We start from the raw sequence: 26,967 nt of genomic DNA, 5'->3' as shown, positions 1-26,967 counted from the left end.
TGTGAGGTGTGTGAGCAGTTCCTAAATGAGTCCCTAAACTACTGATGTGTGTGTGGAGTGGCTGGGGTCAAAGGTCATGCTAGCTCAATGCAAAAATACTATAATACAAATGTGAAAGAGTGATACCGCCGTGTGTGTGCATTCAGTTAATCCCGCTGTGTCTCTATGTGCTTTAATCCACCTGTGTGTGTTTGGGTGTCACGTGTGTGTGTGTGCCACCTGACGTCAGCTTGCATCACTGCTACTCGGGGGGGGGGGGGCTTTTGTGAGGTAGTGTGTGTCTGTGAAACAAATGACAACAACTGTAGTGAACAACCACTAATGCAGTCAGACGGGATAGATGGTACTTGTAGCTGGTTGCTGGGCTGTTTCTCGGTGGTTGCTAGGGTGTACTACCTAGTTGTTAGGTTTTTTTTTTCTGCTTGTTATTCAGGTGTTTCTGGGCTTTGCTTTCTATTTGTACATTCTGACCACCTGATCAGTTTTACATCTTTTCCTCAGGTCTGTTTGGACCTGATATGTTTATTTCAGCATGAGAAGCTGCAGCAGCAGCAGGTGAAGACATGGTGTGCGTAGCCACTGGTGTGTCTCTCTCAGTAGGAGGAGCTGCAGCAGCAGCAGTCTCTCTGGGCTCACTGAAGCCACAGATTGTCTAATTAGATTAAGCGAGGCTTTCCTCAGATAATCATTTAGCCAGCTCCTGTTTTTTCCTCCGATGGAGCGCTGCTTGTGACTGTGAGTTTTGCTGAAGGTCAAACTGAATTTCTAAACAAGGGGCTAGTTTGGGGACTAAATTGTGGTCTTGGTGCAGATGTGTAGAGTGCCGGCTGAGGAGCTGTGGCTGTGTTATGGGCTGTTTCTGGAGCTGTGAGTGTGACGCTGCTCAGAGTAATCGGACTGCCACTAATACCTGTTGCTAACAGGAGGCGATGGGGGAAGTTTCTGTAAGTAAAGCCTTTCTTCTTCTCTGTGCTGCAGTAATGAAGTGAACATGTTTTTAAATCATTGGCCCTGAATAGTGTCTCTGAAGGCTGAATGTGTTTCCACAGTGTGGAGAGACGCCTACTGAGGGTTTTTTTTAACCTCTTTCACACAGTAATCCTTTGCGTGTTTTATGTACCGCTGCAGTAATTAGTTGATTAGTAACAGATCATCAGAGAATTTCTCCAGTAAAATTCCAAATGCCCTTGTTGCAGCTTCTCCAGCATTAAGATTGGCTGCCCTTGTATGTTTCATGCTGTGAAAGCTGAATCTATATGGGTTTTAGTTATTGATTAGACTCACTAATGAAGCTCTAACTCTGTACAGCAGCACAGCAAAGCTTTATCCATTAATTTAACCGTCATGACTTCCGTTTATCCTCCTCTACTCTCAGGAGCTCTTCTCTTTTTCTCCTTCAGCCTTAAACAGGCTGCTTCTCCCTCGCTCAGATTAAGCCTGGGCTGACTGATTGACACAGATTACAGCGGAAGGCACAGAGGTCGCAACCTGTGAGGAACAAATATAAAGGCTTTCAGTTCACACACGAGCAGGCACAAAACTCCACACACACGCAGTTATGTATTCAGACTCAGTCAGGTTTCGTTCACTGCGAGTGGAGAACGGGTGGAAATCGGATCAGTTCACTTCAGATCTCAGCTGTCTTCCTTCACAGTAACATGGCTGATTCAAAGCTTTTCCTTCATATAACCTTTTTCTACTGGGGATGAGCCAAGACGATGAAATAAGGAGGAAGCTATATATGGAGTATGATCTTGAGATTCAAAACTTCACATGGTATTTTCATGTTCTTTTTCTATTCTCCTCCTGCCTAGCACAGAGACTTTTTCATCTTTTTTTAAATTTTTTTGTATCTTGCTTTCATTTAATGTTTACTTCTGCCCTGCTGTTGCCCTGCTGAGTTGGTTTATTTGTCCAGAATGATATGAATTATAGAATAGTTAATTTTCACTTTCAGTGTTTCAGGAGGGAGTTTTGAGTTTTTCAGCTATCAAAAGCTCATTAAACCACATAAGTTGCTGATTTTTTTACAATTTAATTTTGTTGTTAAATTGCCCCTCCCTTCTAGGTGGTTGCTAAATAGTCTGAGTGGCATATGACTGTTGCTTTAAGCTGAACCAGATCATGATATGATTTTATTATCTTATTTTTCTAAAAACATTGTTTTGTTTAAATGAATGATAACTGGTGCAATGCATGCCAGAGGAACACTGTGATTATATTGCTTTGAAAGTGTTTATTCATAATTTTGCTGAAATTTGCATTTTCATGATGTAGTATATTGATTTTGCTGCAATATTGTGAAGTCTGGTTATGAAGTCTGTTAGACAGCCAGGAGTCGACCAGCACAAAACACAGAATTTCTTTCACTAACCACCCGCAAATGACAATTTCAGATTATCATTTCACATGAAATGTATTTCATTTTAGTTGTATTTTCTGTAAATCCAATCGTTCTGTGTATCACGATCCACATGCTGTTTCAAACCCTCAACAATCCAAGAAAAGTTACTCCGGAAAATAAGTAATCTTTTGTTTCTTGTTTTATTGACATTGCATTTTTTGATATACACTATGAAATTTAAATAATTTTGAAGTATAAACCTCTTACATTCTCAGAAATAATACCAAAAACTTGAATGTCCTGTCCAATCCCACACCTTCCTACGGTTACTTGTTTGTTCTCCCATGATGCCTCTGACATGACCTGGTCTCTCTATCCCTCCACAGTCACAGAGTCCCCGACAGGCCAGATCTGCACCTCAGGCCTACCATTGAGTCTGTGTTTTTTTGGAGGGCCTCTGTCGAGTCCCTGAGGACGGAGACATGGCCAACAACTCTTTTCGTGGGTCCAAACATGGCCGACGCGCCGAGGACAACCACGAGAGCGAGTTCAGCTGCTCACTGCAGGAGCTGCGCTCGCTCATGGAACTTAGAGGAGCGGAGGCGATAACCAGGATCCAGGAGTGTTATGGAGACGTTAATGGACTGTGCACCAGACTGAGGACATCACCTGTCGGAGGTATGACCTGAAAGTTTGCTTCTGTGTTTGCTTGGTGTCCTTAGTGTCCTTTCTAAAGCAGCTGGGTTGACTGCCAGCTGGAGCATCACTTCACCACAGATGTGAATCTAAAACTAAACCTCATAGCTCACAGCCACAGGCCAGGTGACGCTCCACTGTTGGTGTTCTCAGTCAGAGCTACTGCAGTCCGCCGGATGCAAAAGTTTCGGGCCCCCCTGAGCATACTACATGCATTTTAGATTTTGATATGAAAAGACATTTTAAAAAAAACACTTTTTTTTTTTTTTTTTTTTAAATGTTTAACTAAAAAAACAGCAATCATGGCATTTGCAAAAAGCAGAACTCAAGTCTCAGAACTCGTTAGGGTTAAACTGACAAACTTTACAGGTTAAGAATATTAATTTGGTCAGCTGATGAGAAGTCTGACTCTTCAGCCCACAGAGCAGAGCACGGCAGGCTAAAAAGTGATCAGAGTGCTTCCAGCTTGCAATTTCAACTGTCTGAATTGCCAGTAAGAAATGTCATTTAAGGGGAACTGTGGAAGTTAAGACACGATCTGAAGGAGCAAGAGCTCATGGCAAAATATGACTGCATATCTCACTGTGTTCTCGGGCCACATTAAAGGTACGTTTGGTGCAGCGTTAAATGAAAAGAACAAAACTATTACTTGGTGGGAGGAAATATTTTAGCAGAGGAAACACTGCACGGATAGAGGGAGGGCTGAATTCTACTAAACAGCAGCAAATTCTGGATGCAGATGAGTTGCAGTCAGTTAAGGAAGTGAAAATGAAAAGAGGGGTTACTCAGTGCCTAAACTTTGCACGTTAATTGCTAATGTTTTTTTTATTTTTTTATTAATTGGAATAAAAAGTACATTAACATTTGAAAAATGGCTCATTTTACAGCCTGCTTTTTGCAGCGGTTGTATTGTCTTCCCAAAAAAATAAACAAATTGTATTTTGCCCAACTTTAGCATATGATTTTTATGTGATGCTGTTGTAGCCCTCTTTACCAGTGAGTCACAGACCTGTGCCCCCGGCATGGACATCGTTAAACCAGCAGAAGACATGTTAGGTTCATTCTGTACTTTAATCTGGCTTGAGGTACTGTTAACTCTGTGATGGTCAAAGTCGACTGTGACCGGAGGCCTCTGTTGATCCCGTTCAGCTCTCGGTCAGCTTCAGGACAATATGAGATGAACACATTGTGTTCTAGTTTATAATAATTGCATCTAATTTTGAGAATAATTCAAGATTCAGGATTCAGGACAAAACTAACGTTCTTGTTGTTTCTGAGGCCATTTCAGTGATGTGATGTGGTCCAACCAAAATGACGTTTGACTGAAGTCATTCAGCAGACAAGCAACAAGGAGCTGAGTGGAAACTTCTGGGCACACTGTAAAAAAAATCCCAGGTTCGCTTTAACTGGGGATCGGTGTCGGTGCTGACAGTGACCTGATTAAAAGGATTGACTATCAGACAGATGTCATTGATATATGTTTAATGCAGTGTTTTTGTTAATGTCGTTGTAAAAGCCTGTCCTTGTGTTATCAGTTGCTTTAATGTCATTACCGTGTGTAATACGATACCAGTTTTTAGCTTGTTTAGTCTCATGGAACAGACAGACTTTCATTCTGTCTGATGCATCTGTCCAATCTGCCTTGGAGACAAATTGACTGGACTGACGTTACATCTCGTGAACAACAACTTTTACAGACTGGAGTTTAAACAACACAGTGAGATAGAAGCTCCATACAGATTTTTTTATTGGAACTTTGAAAATGAGCACTGGCATGAGACCATTGTGTTTTCAGTGAGTCAATAGTCATCATTGGCGTTTTGATTTTAATGCTAAACTGAGACTGCATGTTTCGACCATGACTGCAGGTTTAGACAGAACTTTAAGCTTCATTTTGATTTAAAACCTTCTGTTTCTTTGTTGTCTTTATTACAAGTCAGAAGCTGATTATTTGTTTTAACTGTCTACCTGTTTTTAGGTTGATTCCATTCCTTCTATCGTTTCATTTAATTTCTATAAAACCTGACCTGCAAACCGACCCACATACAGTAGATCCAGTCTGTTTTAGTGGACTGCGTGTCATACGTCTGCCCTTTGACATTTTCATCCTCATCATTAATTCATCCAGTCGGTCCGTCTTGCGCGCTCTAAGTATACACCTTCAGTGTTTTGGCTCCTGCTGATAGAGAGAGAAGTAAAATGTCAGCAGCAGCTTGAAATCACTGGAAAAATCCATTACTCGGCTTTACTTCTGTGTGTGTCTCTGTGGCGACAGCTGGGGAAAATACATTAACTTTCAGTGTAATCCCATTCACCTGAAAGTACAGAGAATGCAGTGTTCTGTTCGCTGAGTTTTCAAACAATACAAAGACCGGTGCTGGTTTAAATACCTGTTTCAGACTGACCGAGTCAGCTGCAGCTGTGCAGCTGTGCAGCAGCTGCAGTGTCTTTTAAGGATCTGAGCGTGTCCTGACATGTCCTACTGCTCCACAGGGAAACCGTTCTGCTCCATTCTGCTCCCAAACAACATCACACTAATAACTGCAGAGGCACAATCACCATCAGGGATAAACCATGTGTCGCATGTGGAAAAATCAAGCTCAAACGATTGGAAATAATGTCATTTCTTCAAATTAATTTCGATGCAACACACGTACGTAGCCTAATCCTAAACTACATTGTGACTTAATCCTAAACAGCATTGTATCTTAATCTTAAACTGCAATGCATTCCCAGTGACCCCATTAACTCACTTGGTGACGAGCTATTCTCATTCACTGTTTATCTAAATTAGTGCTTGGCAATTGTAGGAGTTGCACACAGTACCTTCCAAAATGTTTCTTGACATTACTTTTGGTGTTTTGGTGTCATGACTATCTGGTCACACAGCTTGCTAGTTTATTATAGTTTGTGTTAAAGAGGAGATCAATAGGCTGGATTTATAGAGGACATGCAGTGGGTCACATGGACAGTGCTGCATATTAACAATCCACCCCACCACCACTGGAGTACATCACATGGCCTGCTCAGTGAATACACTTTAAATTCAGATTGATCTCTTTGAAATCTGTCTCTAATCATCCACTGCAATTTGACTTTAAAACAAAAACTTTCAGACCTCAGTCCTCAGAGGTTTGATCTCCTCAACACGGATGAAAAAGTGAAGCATGTGGAATTTCGATACAGCGTGGCCCCCCAACTGCTTCATTTTGCTTTGGATTCTGCTAACAGGTTAATCTGGCTTCCGACTGCTCTCAGAAGAACTGCTGCGTATGTTCATGTTTCCACTGAGGGATCTGACTAATAACTGACTGGATTTGTTCCATGTTGTCTCTTGACTGCATTTTGGTGGTTAGTACAAAGAAGGTGGTGTACACACACGACAAGCTTAGTGAGTTCAGATGCAGGGTGAAAGCAGCACTGAAGGGACACAGATGTAGCCCTCACACTGAGGACATGCACCAACATCATGGATCATTTTGGGATAAAAGCAGCTTTCATCCGTTACGTGATCTCTTCATTGAAAGCAGGCAGTTTTGTCCGTATATATATTTTTGGCTATCTGTAAAAGCTGTGTGTTCGATCTTAATGGTAAAACCACTTCACATCCTTCAGCTCGACTTCTTTTTGAAAGTGCATAAGAAGTGTGTGGAGGTTCAGATCATCATTAGTGAGCTGGAGCGACTGTGTGGTGCTTAAAAAAACTAAGACAAGAGTGTGTGTTTGAGACAAATCAGAAAATGTGGCACATTGTAATGACACATTTGATCTCATAAGGTTTTCTAACCATCACAAAATAACAGATTTGTCAATTCTAAACATTTACATTTTTTTGATTTCTTTAAATCTAGTAAAAAAAACTTTTATCCTGAGTGTCTCTCTATATAGATGTTTGAATACACCTAATTAAGTTTGAGCCACTGGAGGGTTTGTGGGGTTAAATAGGGTCCAATATCATTAAAATATTTGGCTCAAATTCATTCTGCAAGTGTGAGAATAATATTTATATTTGTCAACATATACAAATATTAAATCTCTCATGAATGTGTTTATCAGAGTTTAAAACATGTAAGCCGGATCAGGAATGTCTCGGATCAACAGATGTTAGATTGAATGTAAACTCAGTTTGATGGTGTACTTCGGGCTCACAGGGGGACACGTGGATTGATGCTGTTTTTGTGTCTCCTGCTGTAGGTTTAGATGGAAACTCAGAGGACATCAACCGAAGGAAAGAGGAGTTTGGACAGAACACCATCCCCCCTAAAAAGCCAAAAACCTTTGTGCAGTTAGTGTGGGAAGCCCTGCAGGATGTGACGCTCATCATCCTGGAGGTGGCAGCCATCATTTCACTCGGCCTTTCTTTCTACAGTCCGCCAGATGCTAACAGACTGAGTGAGTTTCTCTTTTTATTATAGTCGCTCTGTTTGTTCAAATTTAAACCTTTACATTAGTAGAATAGTGATGAGCTGTTTCCAGCGACACAATGTTGAGACAGTAGTGGAGCTGTCAGGTGGTGCACCAAGCCACGTGAAAGACAGTGTGCCAAATACATGTAAAACTTTTAAGTATTAATATTGTTTCTTTTAATTAGCTTCTTGTTTAGAATGTGAAAAATGTTGTCATCCATTGCCTCTGCAGAGTAACACTACAGTCTGGATTACCTGCCTTACATGTCAGCTCATAGACTCAAGTTTTAGTGCCTTTACTGTCATCATACATGTTCATCATTGTTAAGTTTCCCACTGGAGTCATGCATATAATACGGGTCCACTTGAGTTGGACCTGTTTAGATGAGACAAATGTCACAGATTCTTCTCCGATTGTCACACATGTATTGAAGAGAACTGGGTACCACGTTAAAAGAGAGGGCCTCATTCAGCCCCAGAAAGTTGCTCAATAGTGCATACACCAAAAACATATGTCTTTGTCATGTGTCTGTGTTTGGCGGTCCATAGTATGTGCGTTAGCTACCTGTACACATAAATATGATAAACTGAAATCATCATATGGCTCATTAAACTTTTCAAAGGTGGACTGTATGGATCAAATTACGATTATAAAAACATTTAAAAAAAAAAACTTATAAACATTATAAAAAGTTCACACATCATGATGTGAGGTTGAGACACTCAGAAAAATGTATTGTGAGTTTTCAAGTCGACCCTTTTCCTATGATCGTGCACGGGAAGAAGGCTTTGTGGGCCGCTGCACGTCATGTGATGGGCGTGATGAAGATGGAGTAAAGCGGTTTGGCCGCTACACCAAAATCACCCAACGCCAACCCTGATAAAGAGGTCAGTTCAACAAAGCCAGGCTGCCGCTGACTCTGGATGGGCGAAGCTTCTAGAAGGAGAGCTTGTTGACATGATTTGACCCTTTCGGATGTTGGCTTGGTGTTTGAACTTTACCATATGAAGGATAGGGTGCCAAATATGTAAAAAATGAACTGTATTTTTTTATATATATAAATAATTCTAATTGCTAATAAGTTACTTGTCTGTGATGACTGCATAAACCCTGTTTTAACTGATCAGTGTCATTCAAGTGCAGAATGAGCCAACACATCTGCAGAATTTGACTCTTTGATCATTGAACACATGGAGACAGCAACACAGCTTTCATCTGTATTTGTAAGGTTGTACCAGGTTTATCTGTCAGCTTGCATCATCATCATCTTCTAACAAGCTTGTATTTCCCCCAAATTCACTCTGAACTTTCTGTGCAGCCTCCTTCAGAGACCATTTCTGATAAAAACCTGAAAAGTCCTGCTGGGTTTGACATTGCAACTTATGTCACAACACTTTGTTGTATTTCTCGTAACATGCAGGTTTTTATAAAACAGCTTTGTCTAGTCTAGTTCCACTTTAAAACACAGATTCTTTTCTTTTTTTTGTCAAGGAGCCAGCTTGTTAAATCCAGAAGAGCATGGAACAGATTTTTCAGCTGACCTGGCAGGAGTCATGTCATTTGAGTCATTACTCAACCCATTTTTAAATTAACTGAGGTTCTTGCTTCACAGCAGCAGTGTGGCGTGTCTTTTACAAAGGAGACATATCCTCAGGAGACTGAATCCTCTTCTGGAGAAAAGTCAGAGGTCACTTCCTGTATAGAAACAGGGCAGCACGCACAGAAAGTAACACTGATACAGGTTCAGAAAAAGTAAAACTCTAGCCTGTGTTGTCTCCCACTCAGACTGCGGCATAGCAGCTGGCGGCGTGGATGATGAGAGTGAGGCGGAGGCCGGCTGGATCGAGGGCGCTGCCATCCTCCTGTCGGTGGTGTGCGTGGTGCTGGTGACGGCCTTCAATGACTGGAGCAAAGAGAAGCAGTTCCGCGGCCTCCAGAACCGCATCGAGCAGGAGCAGAAGTTCACGGTGGTGCGAGGGGGGCAGGTGGTCCAGATCAAAGTGTCCGAGATCGTCGTCGGCGACATTGCACAGGTCAAATACGGTGAGTGAACGAAAAGTATGCACTGATTTATAGTGGGCCTGTTCAAAGTCAAGTTTACCGCTTCACCTCGAATGAAGATTAGAGCTAGATATCAAACCTCAGTACTTTGCTGGTATTAACTCAAATTAGTTCATTTCAAAAACTGAGAGTAAACTGTTAAATTCTGAAAGTTTACATTTAGATACATAATTTTGTTTTATTCTTTGATTATGTTCCTTATTTAAATCATTATTTTGGTGTAGAAAAACACGATTATATTTATTCATCAGAGGGAAGTGTCAGTACAACACCTTTTTGTAAATCCATCTTTAAGTTTGTGTGTTAAGTTGAATGTGTGTTGCTTGTTCTTCAGCTCAAAGTAACGTGTTACAAAATGAGATTGCACCAGTCAAACATAGGAGATTTATTTGTTAGTGCAGCCTTTAGCCATGTGTATCATAATGCTGCTCATGACTGGATTAACAACAGGTGTAAACATCCACATCTTTATAAAGATCAAGTTTGTGTAACACCTGCTGGTGGTGAATATGCTGTTTTCCATGACTAACTTGTCTTCTTTACATATTAATGTAAATATCAGAATCTAACTGTTGACATAAAATTCCTATAGTATCCCTGCAGAGAGCAACGTTGTGCATGTGGCGATGGACAGTTCACATTTTAAAACAGTTTAAGGTTAAAAAAAACCAAAAAAACTGCAATATTGTCATTTTCTTTCTGATGATAAAGAGACTGTATCTCTCGCTGCATCAGTTACCTCCCTTTCTCCAGCTGTCATGTGACAGACTGATGATGTGACGATGATGATGCCATAATAAACCGACGAGGTGCGGGCAGCTGTTACCTCCATGCGTTGTTGTTCCAGGTGACCTCCTCCCCACCGACGGCGTCCTGATTCAGGGCAACGATCTGAAGATCGACGAGAGCTCTTTGACCGGAGAGTCTGATCATGTCAAGAAGACTCTGGACAAAGATCCCATGCTGCTGTCAGGTGCGTCGCTCTGCTCCGCTCACATCAAATTACTGCCGAGTTCAGAGTGACCCGTGCTGTCGTTGTCAGCTCTTACCAGACAATTTTTGCAGCTATCTTTTCCACCGTTAAATCTGATCCATCTCTCTGGTGTTCACACCTACAGACTGAACTTTAAAACCTCTTTTTACAGCTTTAAACCAAAAAGAAAGAAATTCCAGTCTTCTTATAGCGACTCAAAAACCAGTCAATTCTAGGGAGTAACAGTATTAGTACTAATGTTAGGGAGTAACATTAATAGTAAATTATTGTTTAAAAATCACTTCGAGAGGTCTCCAGTCAGACCAGAACTCTAATGTAACCTGTAATCTGCATGTTACCTGCTCCAGGCTTTACAGTCACACATGCAGCGGTCACTTCGACCCAATGTGTCTGCAGACAGACACATCGACTGCACTGACTTACTTGTTCATCGTTGGCTCGTTGGGCTGTGCTCTGTGGCCCAGTCGAATCCTCTTCCTCCTCTTTCCAAACAACTTTGCCAATCAAGTAGTCTGTTTGTTGCAGAAAGCGCACAGAAAAGAGCACAAAGTCCTGGGGTATGTTCAGAAACCTGGTCAAAAGCCTGAGATGTTACAGTAATTGTCAGGTATCATATCCCTCTGTCATATCCTCACCCTCGTCTCTCTCTCACTGTCTCTCCCAGGTACCCATGTGATGGAGGGCTCTGGCAAAATGTTGGTCACCGCCGTAGGTGTGAACTCTCAGACTGGAATCATCTTCACGCTGCTCGGTTCTAGTGAAGAAGGTGACGGTGAGGAGAAGAAAGAAAAGAAGAAAGAAGAGCGCAAAAACAAAGAGAAAAAGGACAAGAAAAGTACGTTCAGACGGACAGATTTGTTTCATTGTTCATCATTGGAGACAATTCTGTTTTATTAAGTGAATTTTGTTTATGAAGTGATTTTATCCAAAGCTCTTTTTACCTCTTGTTCACGTACACACTCATCCAAATGACAAGCCCCAGTGTGGGCTGAAGAAGCTGGGGATCACATTAAGATATGACCGTTCTAATCTTTTACTGGTAATCACATGTAGGTTGTTTTTTTGGAACAAAACGCCAGCAATAAAATGCTCGTATGGCTGCTAGCACATAGACACCCACTGCTGACCAGTAATGGTGTTGAATAAAAAGTTGGGGCATCAAAATTACCGCAATTAATCTAAACTTCATGAAAATCAATCCAATCATTTTTGTTTGTTTCTGAGACAAAAATTATGGGCTGACATTGATTATTTATGTACCTGTTTTTGCTCTTTTAATTCTTTATTATTGGTTCACTCAGCAGCTAAAACTATCAAATGTTTCCCCTTCACAGGTAAAAAAGAAGACAGAGGCAAGAAAGGTAGGCAGCGCATCACTGCTTCTGACTGTCACATGTCATCACTGTGACTTAGTGTGTGCCTGAGTGGGTGTGAAGATTGTGTTGAACTGCAGCAGCTTCAGCTCATCTGTCCATCAGCTAGCTGAGGTTGATTCACAGCTGTACCGGGTCACTGTGGACTCTGGTGGTTTACTCTCAGTACCGAGCTGTAGATCATCAGCAGCCTTCCTGTTCATGTTTTTATTCATGTGTCACTTTGGCAGTATGTGCGGTTATATCTCACCGTGCTCTGGGAGTGCTTAATGGAACTAGAGAAACCAACAGGCTGTCATTTGTCAGTGGAATGTGTGGAGAGCTGTTTTCTCCTCCTGATTTTGATTCTTTGACTGAACCCAGAACTCTGGGTCAAACACGCGTGACGTCAGTGAAGTTTGTGACGGTCAAAGACTCAAGGTCACATGTCGTGATTTAAAGTCTACAAGATGTCTGCAGACTGTGGACAGATAATTACCCCAGCACACATTTCTCATCAATCAGTGGTGATGGTAGACGACATGAGCAGGAAATCCACAGTCCCATATCAGCACTCAGCAGATCGTGTTTCGGCCATGACGTGACCGATCCATGGTTAAAGTGACACGACAGCCAAATTACAGTTTCGTTGTCGTTATCATTGTAACATTTGGTCTTTCTTGGACTGATTTCTTTACCTCCACAGTGTTCCCCTAACTCATGTGACCTTGTGTAACAATGACCCACCCTCAGTTCTACACAGTGAGGTATACACATTTTAAAGAAAATAAAAGAGGAGAACTTAAATCAGATGAGAGAAAAAATGGGATCAGCTCATCCATAGATATGAGTCACTCATATCTTTCAGATCTGAGAAGTGTACTACTTATATTCTAAAAAAAAGTTAGAATAATGCATGAAGTTGTGAGGACTAGACAGGATTTCTGAGCCCAGTTAGGTTGTAAACAGAAACTCTTTTGTCCCGAATGGAAACGCAGTGTACTGTGTCCCGCCATTCTTCAGTGTTTGGACTGCAGAGTTCAGCCGGACAAGTGACTTGGAGCTTGGTGTTATTGTGCTAAAATGAATATGTCCAGACTCACATGTTATACCATCTAACAGCTCAATTAAAGATTCTGATTATAATTAGTTGGACTGCATCTTGAGTTGAATGTTTGATGAGAAGACTTTTGCTTAGTTGAAAATGAACATTTGAAATGTGTCCTTCAGAACAGGACCTCTGTAAAGTAGATCATGTGCAGTGTTTGTACGTCACCATTTGGAACACCATCATGTTTGCTGTTGCTATCCAGTGTCTTGTAAGCCATTACATTATGGGCTGGACGCCATGTAATGCAGGTCACCTCGATCAGTCACACCAAAAACTTAATACGTTGGTTTAAGAGATGGTTCTGACTTGGAGTCCTGCCCCCCATGGGGTCTACTCATGTCTGTCCTGGTCAGTGGCTGGTCCTCCTTGGTCCTTGGGGTCCCGCATCGTCCAGTGTGTGTCCCTGTGGTCTGAGCAGCAGGTGCTCCTGACTCCATTGATAGTGATTAAGACCAAGCAGATTATCGGCCTTAAGCTCGGCAGCTGCTTTCTTCCACTGCCTGCTGCTGCTGCCTGCCTGTCCACTAATAACCTTATTACTGAGATGGGATCAGCACGCTCGCATACACACACACACACACACACACACACACACACACACACACACACACACACACACACACACACACACACACACACACACACACACACAAACACACCTACAGATACCCCCACTCTGTCACAGAGCAGCATCAATTGACTGTTTGTAAAGCGGTTTGTTGTTACTGTTGGAAGGGGGAGTGGTGTAGTCTGGTTAGTTAGTTGGTTTGTGAATCAGTTTGTTTGGAGGTCTGCTCTGACTCTCATGATCTATTTAAGCCAACATGGGATTAGTTTAAATTTAAGTTTATTTTTAGTAGGGACCATGCACAGAAAACATTAATCATAAAAAAGAGAGGAGATGCTCGGTCACAGATTTAGCTACGACTGATTTCCATCTGCAGTTCCTGGTAAAGTTAAAAAAACTAACATTACATTCTACTACACATTGACCAACACTCACCCCCGCAGGCGTACACAGTCACATACTCACACAACATGATACACTTAACAGAAAGAACATTACAATATTACATACAAAATTATTCTGGTTATTTAAAATCCATTTTTTAAAGATGGTAAAGTCTGTATGAGTTTTTAGATTAACTGGGAGTTTTATTCGACCACCTTCGTGTCGACTCACAGCATCACAGCAATGCTCTTCATGTCTCACTCCAACAGCTCACCGTTAACTATTACAGCTGTACTTTTGATAATGACGAGCACTCATGATTTTTAGTTCTTGACATGTCTATTCCATTTCTGTGAACAGTATGATCTGCATACTAACACTCCTAACAGTCCTTAGGCCCTGCTGTTCATGTAGTAAATTATAGTATACCATAGTGTATGATAGGACAGGTGTTTTTTGGCTTTTGCATAGCTCAACTGCAGAAGCACCCAGGCTGTTTTTGAAGCCCCTTACTTTGGATATCTCTTGGTTTACAAGCATACACAATCATTCTTAGCATCCTTCTGTTTTCTGATCTGATGCAAACTCCATTTCAATTGCTGTTGTAAGGACTTCCTTGTAATGTACTAGCCTGGCTCCACCAGGTGGTTGCTCCCGGCTTCATTTTTCCTTGATAATTACATTATGCCATGCCAGGCTAGTAATGTAAGTTTTATAGCAGTTATTTATCAGTACAACAAGAATCATGAAATGAGAAATTACTCTGCTTAAAACATTCTCTCGTTTTCACACTAATGTTCCCTCTCACTAATAATTCCAGTCTTTTCAGCAGAATCCGCCCTGTTTCGACAAACGTCTGTCACTGAGTGAGTGAGTGAGTGAGTGAGTGAGTGAGTGAGTGAGAGAGAGAGAGAGAAAGACGAATTCTTCGTTCAGTATCTATTTCAAATTCAAAGTCCTTGTTTCAAACTAAAAGCCCTCTAGACCATGCCAATATGGTCCAGTCATATTGACATTGTCTGTTTAATTACTGCTAGATTGGCGTTGGTGTAACTCAACACCTTCTGATGTTTTACATCAAAAACCTTCAAGTGTCTCAAGTGGAGCAACTCATTCATTTCCTGGTTGGCCTTTAAAGCCAAACTTCTGCAGGAAGTGTTGGCAGCAGTTTGTAAAGTAAAAATAATTGTTTCAACAATTTTTCAATACCTGTCTGTAAGTCAAGACTCAGCAATTATTTAAGTTCTGCCTTTTATTTGAGAATGTTTGGGAAACCTTGATACATAAAACTGGTTTGCAGCTGCAGCTTTGATGATTTCTGTTCAAACACCTGAATGTTTTACTTACTTCCTTTGTCCTTTGTAGGAAAAAACAAGGAAGAACCGACTGTGGAAATGCAGCCGCTCAATGAGGACGATGCAGACAGAAAGAAGAAAAACCTACAAAAGAAGGAGAAATCTGTCCTCCAGGGAAAGCTCACCAAACTGGCGGTGCAGATCGGCAAAGCAGGTACAAACAGAGAGTCTGACACAGTGACTGTCACAGTGATGGAGAGATGAACTGAGGGCCAAGCACCCCCTCCCTGCTGGGTGAAGGCCACATGTACTGTACTCCTCTCCTACTGTAGTATAAAGGGGAAGTGTCCATATATGGTGGACCTCGATCAAAACTTTACAATATCCTGTCTCCGCATATCTGAATACTGCTTGCTTTATGATGTTCGCTGATCTTGTTGGACCTGATTTATGAAGCATCTTAAAGTAGGAAATCGGTATTAAAAATGTGGTACTATTTTTATCACTAAGAGTAAAATTGTATCACTTGTATTAACCTATGAAATGACAATGAAACACACCAAAGCCTCTGAATATTTAGGAGAGTTCTCGAGTCGCCTCACCTTGTTGGGTGTTGCAGCAAACATTGCGAAGCGTTGTGCTTTTTGGCAGAAAATAGGGCTTTGTGCAGCCAACAGATTTCACCTGCAATTCATGAATCTTAGATCAAGTGAATCACTGTGTAGATTTATGATTTTCCCAAGAAAATGTATGAAAATCTCTGTCAAAGGTGATGTAATCTAATTTGAGTGGGACATTTGTATTATTTTAGTAGACAAAGACTGGGTGACTGTACAGAAATAATGACTATTACCCACCTGTGGTGCTTTGATACTTTTATGGCACCCACCGAACTTCTTTCATACTGTGTAATATCAAAAAATTATGTGTCATTCCAAATGTACCAAATTTATGCCGGCTACATCCATACTAATAAGTTTTGTTTTGAAACGCATGACTTCTGCTAAGCTTACGCAGCAGTAAATATCATCAACATCAGTGAGCCAATATGGTGTCTAACTATACGCAGGCTCTACTAAGTTTTGGCCACATACGTATCTGAGCTACTAATAGCTTAAATGTGAGGCAATTTGAGAACATTAGTAAATTGTAGCATCTCGAGATACCTTGCATGTGAGGCATTTAGGGGAGATCTGTGAATTGGGTTAGTGTGTAAAGTAATATTCTTTTTGTTAAAATAGATTTTATAAAATGAGTTATGCAAAAGATATTGTTTAGGTAACAATGTAGGTTTTGAACGACACCCAGCACTACCCATCTGCGCACACGCAGTTAAAAGGGATTACTGTTTGAATTAGACAGTGGAAACAAAGAGCCCATTTGCTACATGGAGAGGTGACTACAGCCTCCGGAGCATTTGTGACGTCATCGTTGCACATTAGATAAATCAAAGATATCCTCCTTTAATTCTGTAAACCTACATTATTGTATAGGACTGACTAAGAAATGTTTCGTAGCTGTGTATTCAAGGATACAAGGACCTTTATTGTGAGCCCACAACACACATTCATAATTTTAGTATCAAAATGTTGTGATTGGAGTAATGAAATTGCAATAGTTGCTCTTGATGATAAATTGGCATAAATGCACAGGTATTAATACTTAAGAAGGATTAAAAATGTAAGAGTGTGGGAGAGAGTGTGTAAGGAGAATGTAAAGTTGAATTGGTGCAGACATTAGAAACAAAAATTGCATTTGTGACCATGGATTATACAAAAGATATGAATTATTCTGGCTAATGTGATGTAATAGAGAATAGACACAATGCAAGAGTATCAAGCAATCCAGTAATTGGCTATATCTAAAATAATAAAAAAGCTATTTTATGATTATTTTTTTTAACTTCTGTTTGCGACATGTGATGTGCTTACCATCAGGTTAACAGCTGAATTTGAGCTCTGTCTCTTTCTTCCGTCCGTGTCTTCAGGTCTGTTCATGTCGACTCTCACCGTCATCATCCTCATCACTCGCTTCCTGATCGATATCTTCTGGGTTCAGGGCGTTGTCTTGATCCCCGAGTGCGTGCCCATCTACGTGCAGTTTCTGGTCAAGTTCTTCATCATCGGTGTGACCGTGCTGGTGGTGGCCGTGCCTGAAGGTCTCCCTCTGGCCGTCACCATCTCCTTGGCCTATTCAGTCAAGGTTGGTTTGTATAGAGTGTTAAACACTCTGCTAACCTGAACACTATTTAATTACAGACTTGTGCAGCATCTCAGCCTGGAAACATGAGATTTTATAATTTCTTAAAAGTTGAAATTAGTTTTGAGTAATCAAAAGTAGCATATTACCACTTCTATATGTTGAATACTTGTTATATCTTTTTTAATGTTTTTTTTTTTACAGTGTTCACTGAGCACTGCTAGGAAAGTTATAACGGAGCAGATAATCCTGGATCAAACATAGTTCATGTATTTAGTAGAGTCACAATAAAAAACTCAGACTGAGGTAACGCTTCTTTTCTCTTGTACCAGAAAATGATGAAGGACAACAACCTGGTCCGCCACCTGGACGCCTGTGAGACAATGGGCAACGCCACAGCCATCTGCTCCGATAAGACGGGCACGCTGACTATGAATCGCATGACGGTGGTGCAGGCCTACTTTGCTGGTCACCACTACAACAAGGTGCCAGAGCCAGACCTTATCCCTGCCACGATCCTGGACCTGCTCATCTTGGGCATCGGGGTCAATTGCGCCTACACCTCCAAGATTATGGTGAGCTTTAAAAATAGACAGTCATTCAGGATGCACTGATTTAAGCGTTTGGCTGACAGGGCAGGGCTTGTTTTGCAGAGCTGCCACCGCAGCTCAGGACCAATTGGATCACTTCGTTCTGGATCCGCTGCACAGAGCAGAGCACAGAGGAGACAAACAGGTTCAGATAGAAGAGTTAAAGAACACCAACAAGTACTTTTCATCAGTTCCCATTTTTTTGTCAATTCTCTAGGAATAATTTTCAATTTATCATCAATTGGTCTAAAGTTACCCTACAGATCTGAGTAGCAAATTATATGATAAATACAGAAGAAATACAAAACATTATTGCTACAGAAAAATTTCAGACCCATTTTTCTCTCATGTAAGTTTTACCACCTTAATACTAAGTTGGTCATGATACATACAAAATTTGACAAGGGGCAGCCGGGGAGAATTATCTGACTATAAATGATCACGAGCTGGAAAGGTTTGTTGAAAGTTCTGATGCTGTTGTATTGATGTTATTGCAAGTTTAATTTCCACATGATGTGAAGAAGCTGATTTGTCTTGGAAAAACAAAAACTTATCCTCCTGTCTGCTGCTGCTTCCTGCAGACTCCAGAGAGGGAAGGCGGGCTGCCCCGCCAGGTGGGAAACAAGACTGAATGTGCCTTACTGGGATTCACCCTCGACCTGCATCGAGACTACCAGACCACCCGCAACGAAATCCCAGAGGAGAAACTGTTCAAGGTCTACACCTTCAACTCTGTGAGGAAGTCCATGAGCACTGTGCTAAAGAACGACGACGGCAGCTACCGAATGTTCAGCAAGGGGGCCTCCGAGATCCTGCTGAAGAAGTAGGTTCACTGCTTTCTGTTCGCACAGCTCTGCGCTCGGTCAGATGATGATCACGTGACTCTGCCGTGTGGTTTCAGGTGCTGTAAGATCATGACGACCGGCGGCATGGTCAAACCCTTCAAAAATCGGGACCGGGATGACCTGGTGAAGAAGGTGATTGAGGCGATGGCGTCCGAGGGACTGAGGACCATCTGCCTGGCCTACAGGGAGTTTCCCACCACCGAGGGAGAGCCGGACTGGGACAACGAGGCTCACATCCTCTCTGGCCTCACGTGCATCGCCGTGGTTGGCATTGAGGACCCTGTACGACCTGAGGTACGTCACCTCCATCTTCATACTGAGGCAATGTGGAGGCAACCGGCCAACCACAGAAATGAAACAAACTTTTCTTTGTAAATAACTCCACTAAGTTTGTGCAGCTGTGATCAGAGCATCATCAGCTTCATTTGTTATTTTACCTTTATTTGTTCACTGTTCTGTCATCTTTTCAGAACGCTCCATAAACCCCAGCATGTATCACTCTCTGCCTGTTTTTTTTCTTTTTCTTTCGTTGCTCCCATCAGGTACCAGAAGCCATCAGAAAGTGCCAGCGGGCTGGGATCACCGTTCGCATGGTGACCGGAGACAACATCAACACCGCCCGCGCCATCGCCACCAAATGTGGCATCCTGCAGCCTGGAGACGACTTCCTGTGTATGGAGGGCAAAGAGTTCAACCAACGGATCCGCAACGAGCTGGGCGAGGTCAGGCAGACATAGATCACACCGGCACATCCGGGAGCTTTGGCTTGCAGCACGTCTCCGCCCCCTTTGGGGGAAAACAAGCCCTCGCCTTCGACTTTAATGTAAAATAGCGGTACGAAACCAAACCACCAGATGTAAATTAGCTTATAAATGACCCAAAAACAGAATGTTAACTAAATGTATGTGCACGTTGCTTGCCATAAAACAGATAGCTAGTTAGAGAAGTTTAATTCGGTCCCTCTTCAGTCCCTTCAGGCCAGCATCAAGCTGGTGTTATAACCCAACTTAGTGGTCAGAGGGTTCCTCTGAGGACATCTAATTTTATTTTATTGGGTCTCCAGGGGAGCAAATTACTCCCGAAATATTTTACTTTTCAGTGCTGCTCTACAAATAGTACTCCAGCAAACATGAGCGCTGTGCTCTGACAACTGATCGAGCTACATTATCACCCACAGCGTCCCGGTGGCTTCCCTTGTATAGAGTGGTGCCATAAAGCCCTTCTGTCAGGATCTGTTTTTAGGACATGTTGAGTGAAAAAAATGGAGATCAGCGTTTTCACATGACTGTTGGTGCAACTAACCACACAGCAACTCTCTGGCACAACGTTATTATTTAAACTGGTAGGTTTTAAAACAGAACTTTAGAGAAAAGTCTCAACTTCCTCTGGTTCACCATCGATGCAGTACGTGGGATTGTTTTCCCCTAGAAAGCGGCGTGGTGATGAGAGCCGTCTCTGGATGATGTAATTCATCGGTCTGATCTATTGACACAGAGCACTTGAGTGATCCAAAGGGATCAGCTGGTGAATGTGAAAGCAAAACTCTGCACATACCTGTACATCGTTCTGTATAGTGATGCACAAACATCACAGTGAAGTGACAGTATGGAAAACAGAAACGTGACGATGCTGAACTCTTATACGGTGTTCATTGATGGTCACTGTCATTGCGTGGCAGACGGGTGAGCGGCTGGACATCATGAGAGTGTTGAGAGTCATGGACTTTAAGGCATCACTTTGAAAAAAATAAAAGTTTAAATATCAGACTGATAAACTGATTTGAATGAATGTTTTGCACCTAAAACGTCTCACTCATGTCTTCTCCATCTCGCTGCAGATCGAGCAGGAGCGCATTGATAAGATTTGGCCCAAGCTGAGAGTCCTCGCCAGATCATCTCCGACGGACAAACACACTTTGGTCAAAGGTTAGACGTGTCTTAAGCAGGTCACAGAGGGTGGGCGGGGCAGCAGGCAGTGTGGTTGGATAGACCGGACTGAGACAAGGTTGATTCATTTCAGGGAAATTCATGCACAAGGTGTCATTGCACATCACATACACATCTTTGAAGTGAGTAGAAAGAGAACTTTAGAAAAGATGATATATATACATATATATATATATATATATATATATATAATAAAATGTAAGCATATGTACAAATTCAGAGGCAGCCTGGAGTGGAAGTTAAAGTTTTAAGCTGAGCTTAAAGGTGGTCCTAATTAAGATGAACAGTAGACCCTCACGTGGCACCTGAGTGTGTCTCAGCTGTCCATTGTCTTCTCAGGTATCATCGACAGCACGGTGCTGGAACGGAGGCAGGTTGTTGCAGTAACGGGAGACGGAACAAATGATGGTCCCGCCCTCAAGAAAGCAGATGTTGGATTTGCCATGGTAACTATTGTCGCTGGTGTCATCAAATGCATTTTGTTACATTTGTAACATGTATTTTTGTCGAGAATAATGTCAGGTTTATGTAAGCGAGGCCTCCACGCTGTGATCTGCAGGGCATCGCGGGGACGGATGTAGCAAAGGAGGCGTCTGACATCATCCTGACGGACGACAACTTCAGCAGCATCGTTAAGGCAGTCATGTGGGGCAGGAACGTCTACGACAGCATCTCCAAGTTCCTGCAGTTCCAGCTCACCGTCAACGTGGTCGCTGTCACCGTGGCCTTCACCGGAGCCTGCATCACTCAGGTCAGAGCCTCCAGAAAACATCTGCATCTCCTCCAGTTGCAGGAGGATGAAAATAACATTAAACTTGTCAGTCTAACTGTCAGGTCCAACAGACCACGAGGACTCTGTGAGAGGAGATTTGATTCATGCTGAAGCTCATTTGCATTAAGGGATGTTTCCATGACCTCAACCAGAACACCGCGTGGTTCCTGGCTTAGAGGCTCAGTCATCAGATTTAAGGATTCACGCATTTCTGCTTAGTTTTTTTGGACGAATAGAATTGAGTTGAAAAAAGAACAAAACAAAGTCCTGAAATGAAGCTTTCATGCAAAATCCACACCAGGCATTCTATAAATGGTTCCATCCGCATTAAAACTCTCTTCCTAATAGGCCTGCATGGAGGTCAAATGAGTCAGCCAGCCACAGAAAACCAGCAAAGAAGAAACTGTCCTCTGTTTTGTTTTCAGGCTTCCAGCCATTTTGAACACATTGGGTTTTTTTTTAGCAGATTACAACAATTTCATGTTGGAAAATGCACTTTTACAGTAGTTCTGACTGAGGGCCAAAACAGAGGATTAATGTCATGTGGAAACTTTCATGCACCTATCAGTTTAGAATTAGTCATAGCTTTTGCTGATGACATGAGGTCCTTTTGTTGACACCATTACTGTGCTGTTGAGGCACATTAGGTTCATTTTGGAGTGTTCAAATTTCAAATTTGTTAAACTTCGATATTATAGAGAAATATATAGATATATAAAAATATAGAGAAGTACTTTTTTAAATGCCTTTCATGCCATTGTACTCGCATAACAAAAGCAGCTGAGCTATTGACGAAGGAATAACTTGGTGTTTCAGTGTCTTGCTGGAGGACATTTTGTCAGTCACAGCTGCCAAATTAGAGATGTTAATATAGAAGAATTAGCTGTGTCACTAATGTAAACTACAAACAACAAGGGCCCTAAAATTGACCCCTGGTCTGCACCCTACTCGTCTCTTACATTAGAAATCTTCTTTTCAGGAGTGTACAGGCCGCAGTTGGTAGCAATTAAACTGACCTGAAAACAACATGACAGATAACTTAAATCACATAACAGTGAGCAGTGTCACCTCTCAAAAGTCAAGTGAAGTGACGAAGAGAATCACTTCCAAAAACCTTCCTGAGTGACATCAAGATCTAAGTTCAGAAGATCCAGATTCAAATACTGCTTTTAAATGTGTACCTTCCCGCATACTAACCGTAGATTGTGTGTGTGTGTGTGTGTGTGTGTGTGTGTGTGTGTGTGTGTGTGTGTGTGTGTGTGTGTGTGTGTGTGTGTGTGTGTGTGTGTGTGTGTGTGTGTGTGTGTTTCCAGGACTCTCCTCTGAAAGCTGTGCAGATGTTATGGGTCAACCTCATCATGGACACCTTCGCTTCGCTGGCCCTCGCCACCGAGCCGCCAACTGATGCGCTGCTGCTCAGGAACCCGTATGGCCGCAACAAGCCGCTCATCTCCCGCACCATGATGAAGAACATTCTGGGACACGCCATCTACCAGCTGACCACAATCTTCCTTCTCCTCTTCATCGGTCAGTGAACGCACCACAGCTTAATGACCTGAAACATACAGAGCGCCGATCCACATTATGATATATCAGATGAACTGAAATAAAAATGAAGATAATGAGAGTAGAGATTCGGGGAGGTCAGTGAGTCATCCATATGTATTTAACCCTCCTCTGGTTACTGCCAGTTCTTTTACTAGTGTAATCCCTTTCACCAGGAGCAGGGGGCGCACTTCACCTGCTTTTCATGTTATAAAAGTTGTAGTTTGTAAGTCTAAGCAAGATGCAACCGTACATATGTATTCATATACTGCACAAAACCAGCTGCTGTATGTATATAGAATAACCTTACATTATGCATTCATTATTTTCAGCACATCTTTGCACTATTTTTTAACCTATGTACATGTACAAAATAATATTATATCTATGTTCACGTATCTAAACATACTTGGTCAATAAAGATGTTTCCAAAAATTAAGGGGATTTTAATGATTTTCTACATGGTTTAAGTTGGATTAATATAGTTTGAACAAATCTCCCGAAACCAGTTAATTTGTGCAAAAAAAAAAAATCACAAATGTCTACACATACTGCAATGTAGTAATTAATCATGAATTCTTATTCTTAAATTTCATCAACAATAAATCAGTTGTTCCATTATCATTCCAAAGGAAATTTGTTTCTGGTGCTGTTTGTTTGTCTGAGTGTTTGTCGGCAGGATTATAGAATTTTATAGAACGGCCCGATTTTCAGGAAACTTGGTGGAGGGGTGCGGCATGGGCCAAGGAAGAACTCACGAAACTTTGGAGGCTGATCAACATTATTTTTTTACTTCCGTTTAAAGTTGCGAGACCAACTAAATACCACACATCTTGAAATCCAGCAGATAGTATTAAAGTTAGTTAGTGACAAAATAGAGGCCAGTCTAGACACGATGACTCCATATAACAATCTACAGTCACAGGTATCAGTCATCCTCTAAGGATCCACATGTACTCACTCAAAGTTGATATAGAAATCAGTTATTATCAAGCACTCAGGGACAGCGTCCTCTCACAGTCATCACCAAAATCAGAATTGTTCATCACCAAAATGTAAAAAAAAAAATCAAATATGTAACTAAACTGTTTGAAAAGGAGCAGACGAAGAGTAATCTGTGTCCCCCCCTCTTACAGGCGAGAAGATATTCGACGTCGACAGTGGCAGGAACGCCCCCCTCCACGCCCCGCCCTCCGAGCACTACACCATCATATTCAACACGTTTGTCCTCATGCAGATCTTTAATGAGTTCAATGCCCGCAAGATCCACGGAGAGAGGAACGTCTTCGAGGGCGTCTACAGAAACCCCATCTTCTGCTCCATCATCTTCGGAACATTAGTCGCACAGGTGACTCTTGAGCGGCAAAGAAGTTGTCGCAGGCGCTCAGATTGACTTGGTTGAATAAGAAGAGAGTCTTTCTATAACGTTGTCGCTCTGTCCTTCCTGCAGTTCTTTATCGTGCAGTTTGGCGGTAAGCCGTTCAGCTGTGTGGGCCTCACAATTGACCAATGGCTGTGGTGCATCTTCCTGGGCATCGGCAGCCTCCTGTGGGGACAGGTGAGAGATTATTGCTGTCTTCCAGATGACATACTTCCCTCAATACACTAACAAATAGTGCTCTTACATATTTGGACTCTTACTTGTGTAGTGCAGGAATTTCTACAGAGTAGTGTTGTTTCAAATCGCACACTGCTGTTCTGCACTGACCGGAAATAACCTCAACATGTGAACACATCGCCCTCCAAAATATCTGCAGCTTTAATTATTTTACCCAGAAATCAACATGTTTTTGTATCTTCTATTTAACACACTCAATAAACACACTGATTCTTCTGTCCAGCAGCAGCAGTGAAAAAGAAACACTTTAGTGTTCAGGAACAGCTGCAGCTTCAGTAGACGCCTTCATTTGAAAATTCTATATTCCTCTACGTAGCCAAGATGGCGATCGTGTAGGGTGCAAAGTGTTCAGATTTTCACACTTCTTTTTAGGACCGTTTTGAGTGCATCATCCTGATACTTGTAGTGTTCTGATGTTTCTGTACTTGACGCATTGATACACTCAGAATAGTGAGTGTTTGTACACAAGTACAACATCTGCAACACAAGTACAACATCTGGAACACAAGTGCAACATCTGGAACACAGGGTTTGTTTGACAGATCAACTTTATTTTCAGAGCAGATAGTAGACAGGAAATTCAGAGAGAAAAGGGAGTGATGGTGCTGCTGGCGTGTCTGACAGGGATGTCGTGTCTGTCCTTTCTCAGCTGGTGTCCAGCGTCCCCACCAGCTGGCTGAAGTTCCTGAGAACGGCGGGTCACGGCACGCAGCGGGATGAGATCCCCGAGGAAGAGCTGGAGGAGATGAAGGACCAGGATGAGATCGACCACGCTGAGATGGAGCTGAGGAGGGGACATGTCCTCTGGTGCCGCGGCCTCAACCGCATCCAGACACAGGTTTGGTTTCACACCGAAAGGAAAACTCCACCTGGTTGATGTTAACACAACAATGTCCAGTCTCACTGTGGGTCTTTTTAAATTTGGATTCAGTGGTAAAGATTCAGGAAACAAAACATCATCATTTTAAACATTTGTCTTTACACAAAGAAAGTAACCGCTGAACTGACTGCAGCGAGATTTACTTCTAGCCAAACTGTTCATCTGCTCACAGATCATGCTAAAGAAACAACAGAATAGAAACTAAAAAAGGATGATCATCAGTCTTTTTTTTACTTTGGTGGCTGAGTTAGAACCACAGATAACAAATGAAGGACTGAATCAACAGAAGAGAAAACAGGAAAGAGCATGAAGGTAGAAAACCAGCGGAAAACCTGCAACATAACCCAGAAAATTTGTGGATAAAACATTATCAGTACTCCATGTCTCAGACAGGAGTGTTCCCCCTCCAGCCCTCATCCCCTCTCCTTAGAAAAAGCTCAAACATTTACTGTTTCCAGAATTAAATCGTAGTCTCTGTACGATTGAGGTACAAATCCGCTGTCAGAGTGGACTGAAGTTGAGATTAAGACCCAGGTTGAAAAACTCCAGAATTGAAAAACAGAATTTTCCTTTAACACCCTTCAACTGCTGAAGCTAACCGCGTCCCTCTCGTCTCTCAGATTCGTGTGGTGAACGCCTTCAGAGACAGCGTGTCTCCCTACGAAGGTCTGGAGACGCCCGAGTCCCGCAGCTCCATCCACAACTTCATGAACCACCCCGAGTTCAACATCGAGGACTCCGAACCTCAGATCCCCCTGATTGACGAGAACGAGGGCGAGGACGAACCCCCCACCAAAAGAAACTCCATCAACATCCCTCCGCCGCTGACCGGACTGTCCAACATGCAGCCTCTCCCGTCCTCACCCAACCAGCACAACAACCTGCTGCACAGGGACATTCCCAGGTCCGGTATGATCCCGCCCAACTCTGCAGGACTGCCCCCCTGTCCAAGCAGCCCCCTGCACAGCCTGGAGACATCACTCTGAAGCCCCGCCCCCAATCCCGACCACTTCCCTGTTACTATGGTTTGTTTCGACAAGAGTTCTGAAAAAAACATTTTGAAAAGAGACTCGTCTAATTGGTTCTCGTCAGGGGTTCACCTGCTGGTCTTTAGGATCCAGGAAGCAGAAGTGTTTCCAGATGTGTTCGTGGTTTTCCGTCTGTGTGAGCAACGCTGGCTCACACAGGCTGATGTTTCCTTCTTGAATAGACATGAACTCTTCAGTTGTTGTTTAGGAGAAGAATGTTTGTGAGTTGTTTGATAAATAATCAGTTTCTGATGTGTAAATACTCACGTAGTCAGCTCGTTTTAATGGTGACGAGTTCAGGCCAGTTATGTGTCGGTTCTGTGACTGAAATG

The 26,967-nt window shown here is 42.3% G+C and overlaps 1 protein-coding gene across 1 annotated transcript; it reads left to right on the top strand.

Annotated features, from left to right (window-relative positions):
* Positions 1-352: 352 nt before the first annotated feature.
* LOC138206465 (plasma membrane calcium-transporting ATPase 1-like) lies at positions 353-26,967 on the top strand. Its single transcript, XM_069163197.1, has 21 exons — positions 353-944; positions 2,731-3,022; positions 7,235-7,432; positions 9,233-9,490; positions 10,356-10,481; positions 11,167-11,337; positions 11,837-11,863; positions 15,283-15,426; positions 17,200-17,414; positions 17,744-17,986; positions 18,583-18,824; positions 18,903-19,140; positions 19,389-19,568; positions 20,684-20,771; positions 21,132-21,238; positions 21,352-21,543; positions 22,878-23,091; positions 24,246-24,457; positions 24,560-24,667; positions 25,377-25,565; positions 26,228-26,967. The coding sequence occupies exons 2-21, from the start codon at positions 2,827-2,829 to the stop codon at positions 26,591-26,593; spliced, it is 3,714 nt and encodes a 1,237-aa protein (XP_069019298.1). The 5' UTR covers positions 353-944; positions 2,731-2,826; the 3' UTR covers positions 26,594-26,967.

The sequence above is a fragment of the Embiotoca jacksoni genome, unplaced genomic scaffold (genome assembly GCF_022577435.1).
Source record: "Embiotoca jacksoni isolate LCO1_2020_lvr unplaced genomic scaffold, fEmbJac1.0.p SCAF_3, whole genome shotgun sequence".
NCBI classification, from domain to species: domain Eukaryota; kingdom Metazoa; phylum Chordata; class Actinopteri; family Embiotocidae; genus Embiotoca; species Embiotoca jacksoni.
The sequence above is the reverse complement of the archived record's forward strand: the minus strand, read 5'-3'. Positions and strand labels throughout refer to the sequence as shown.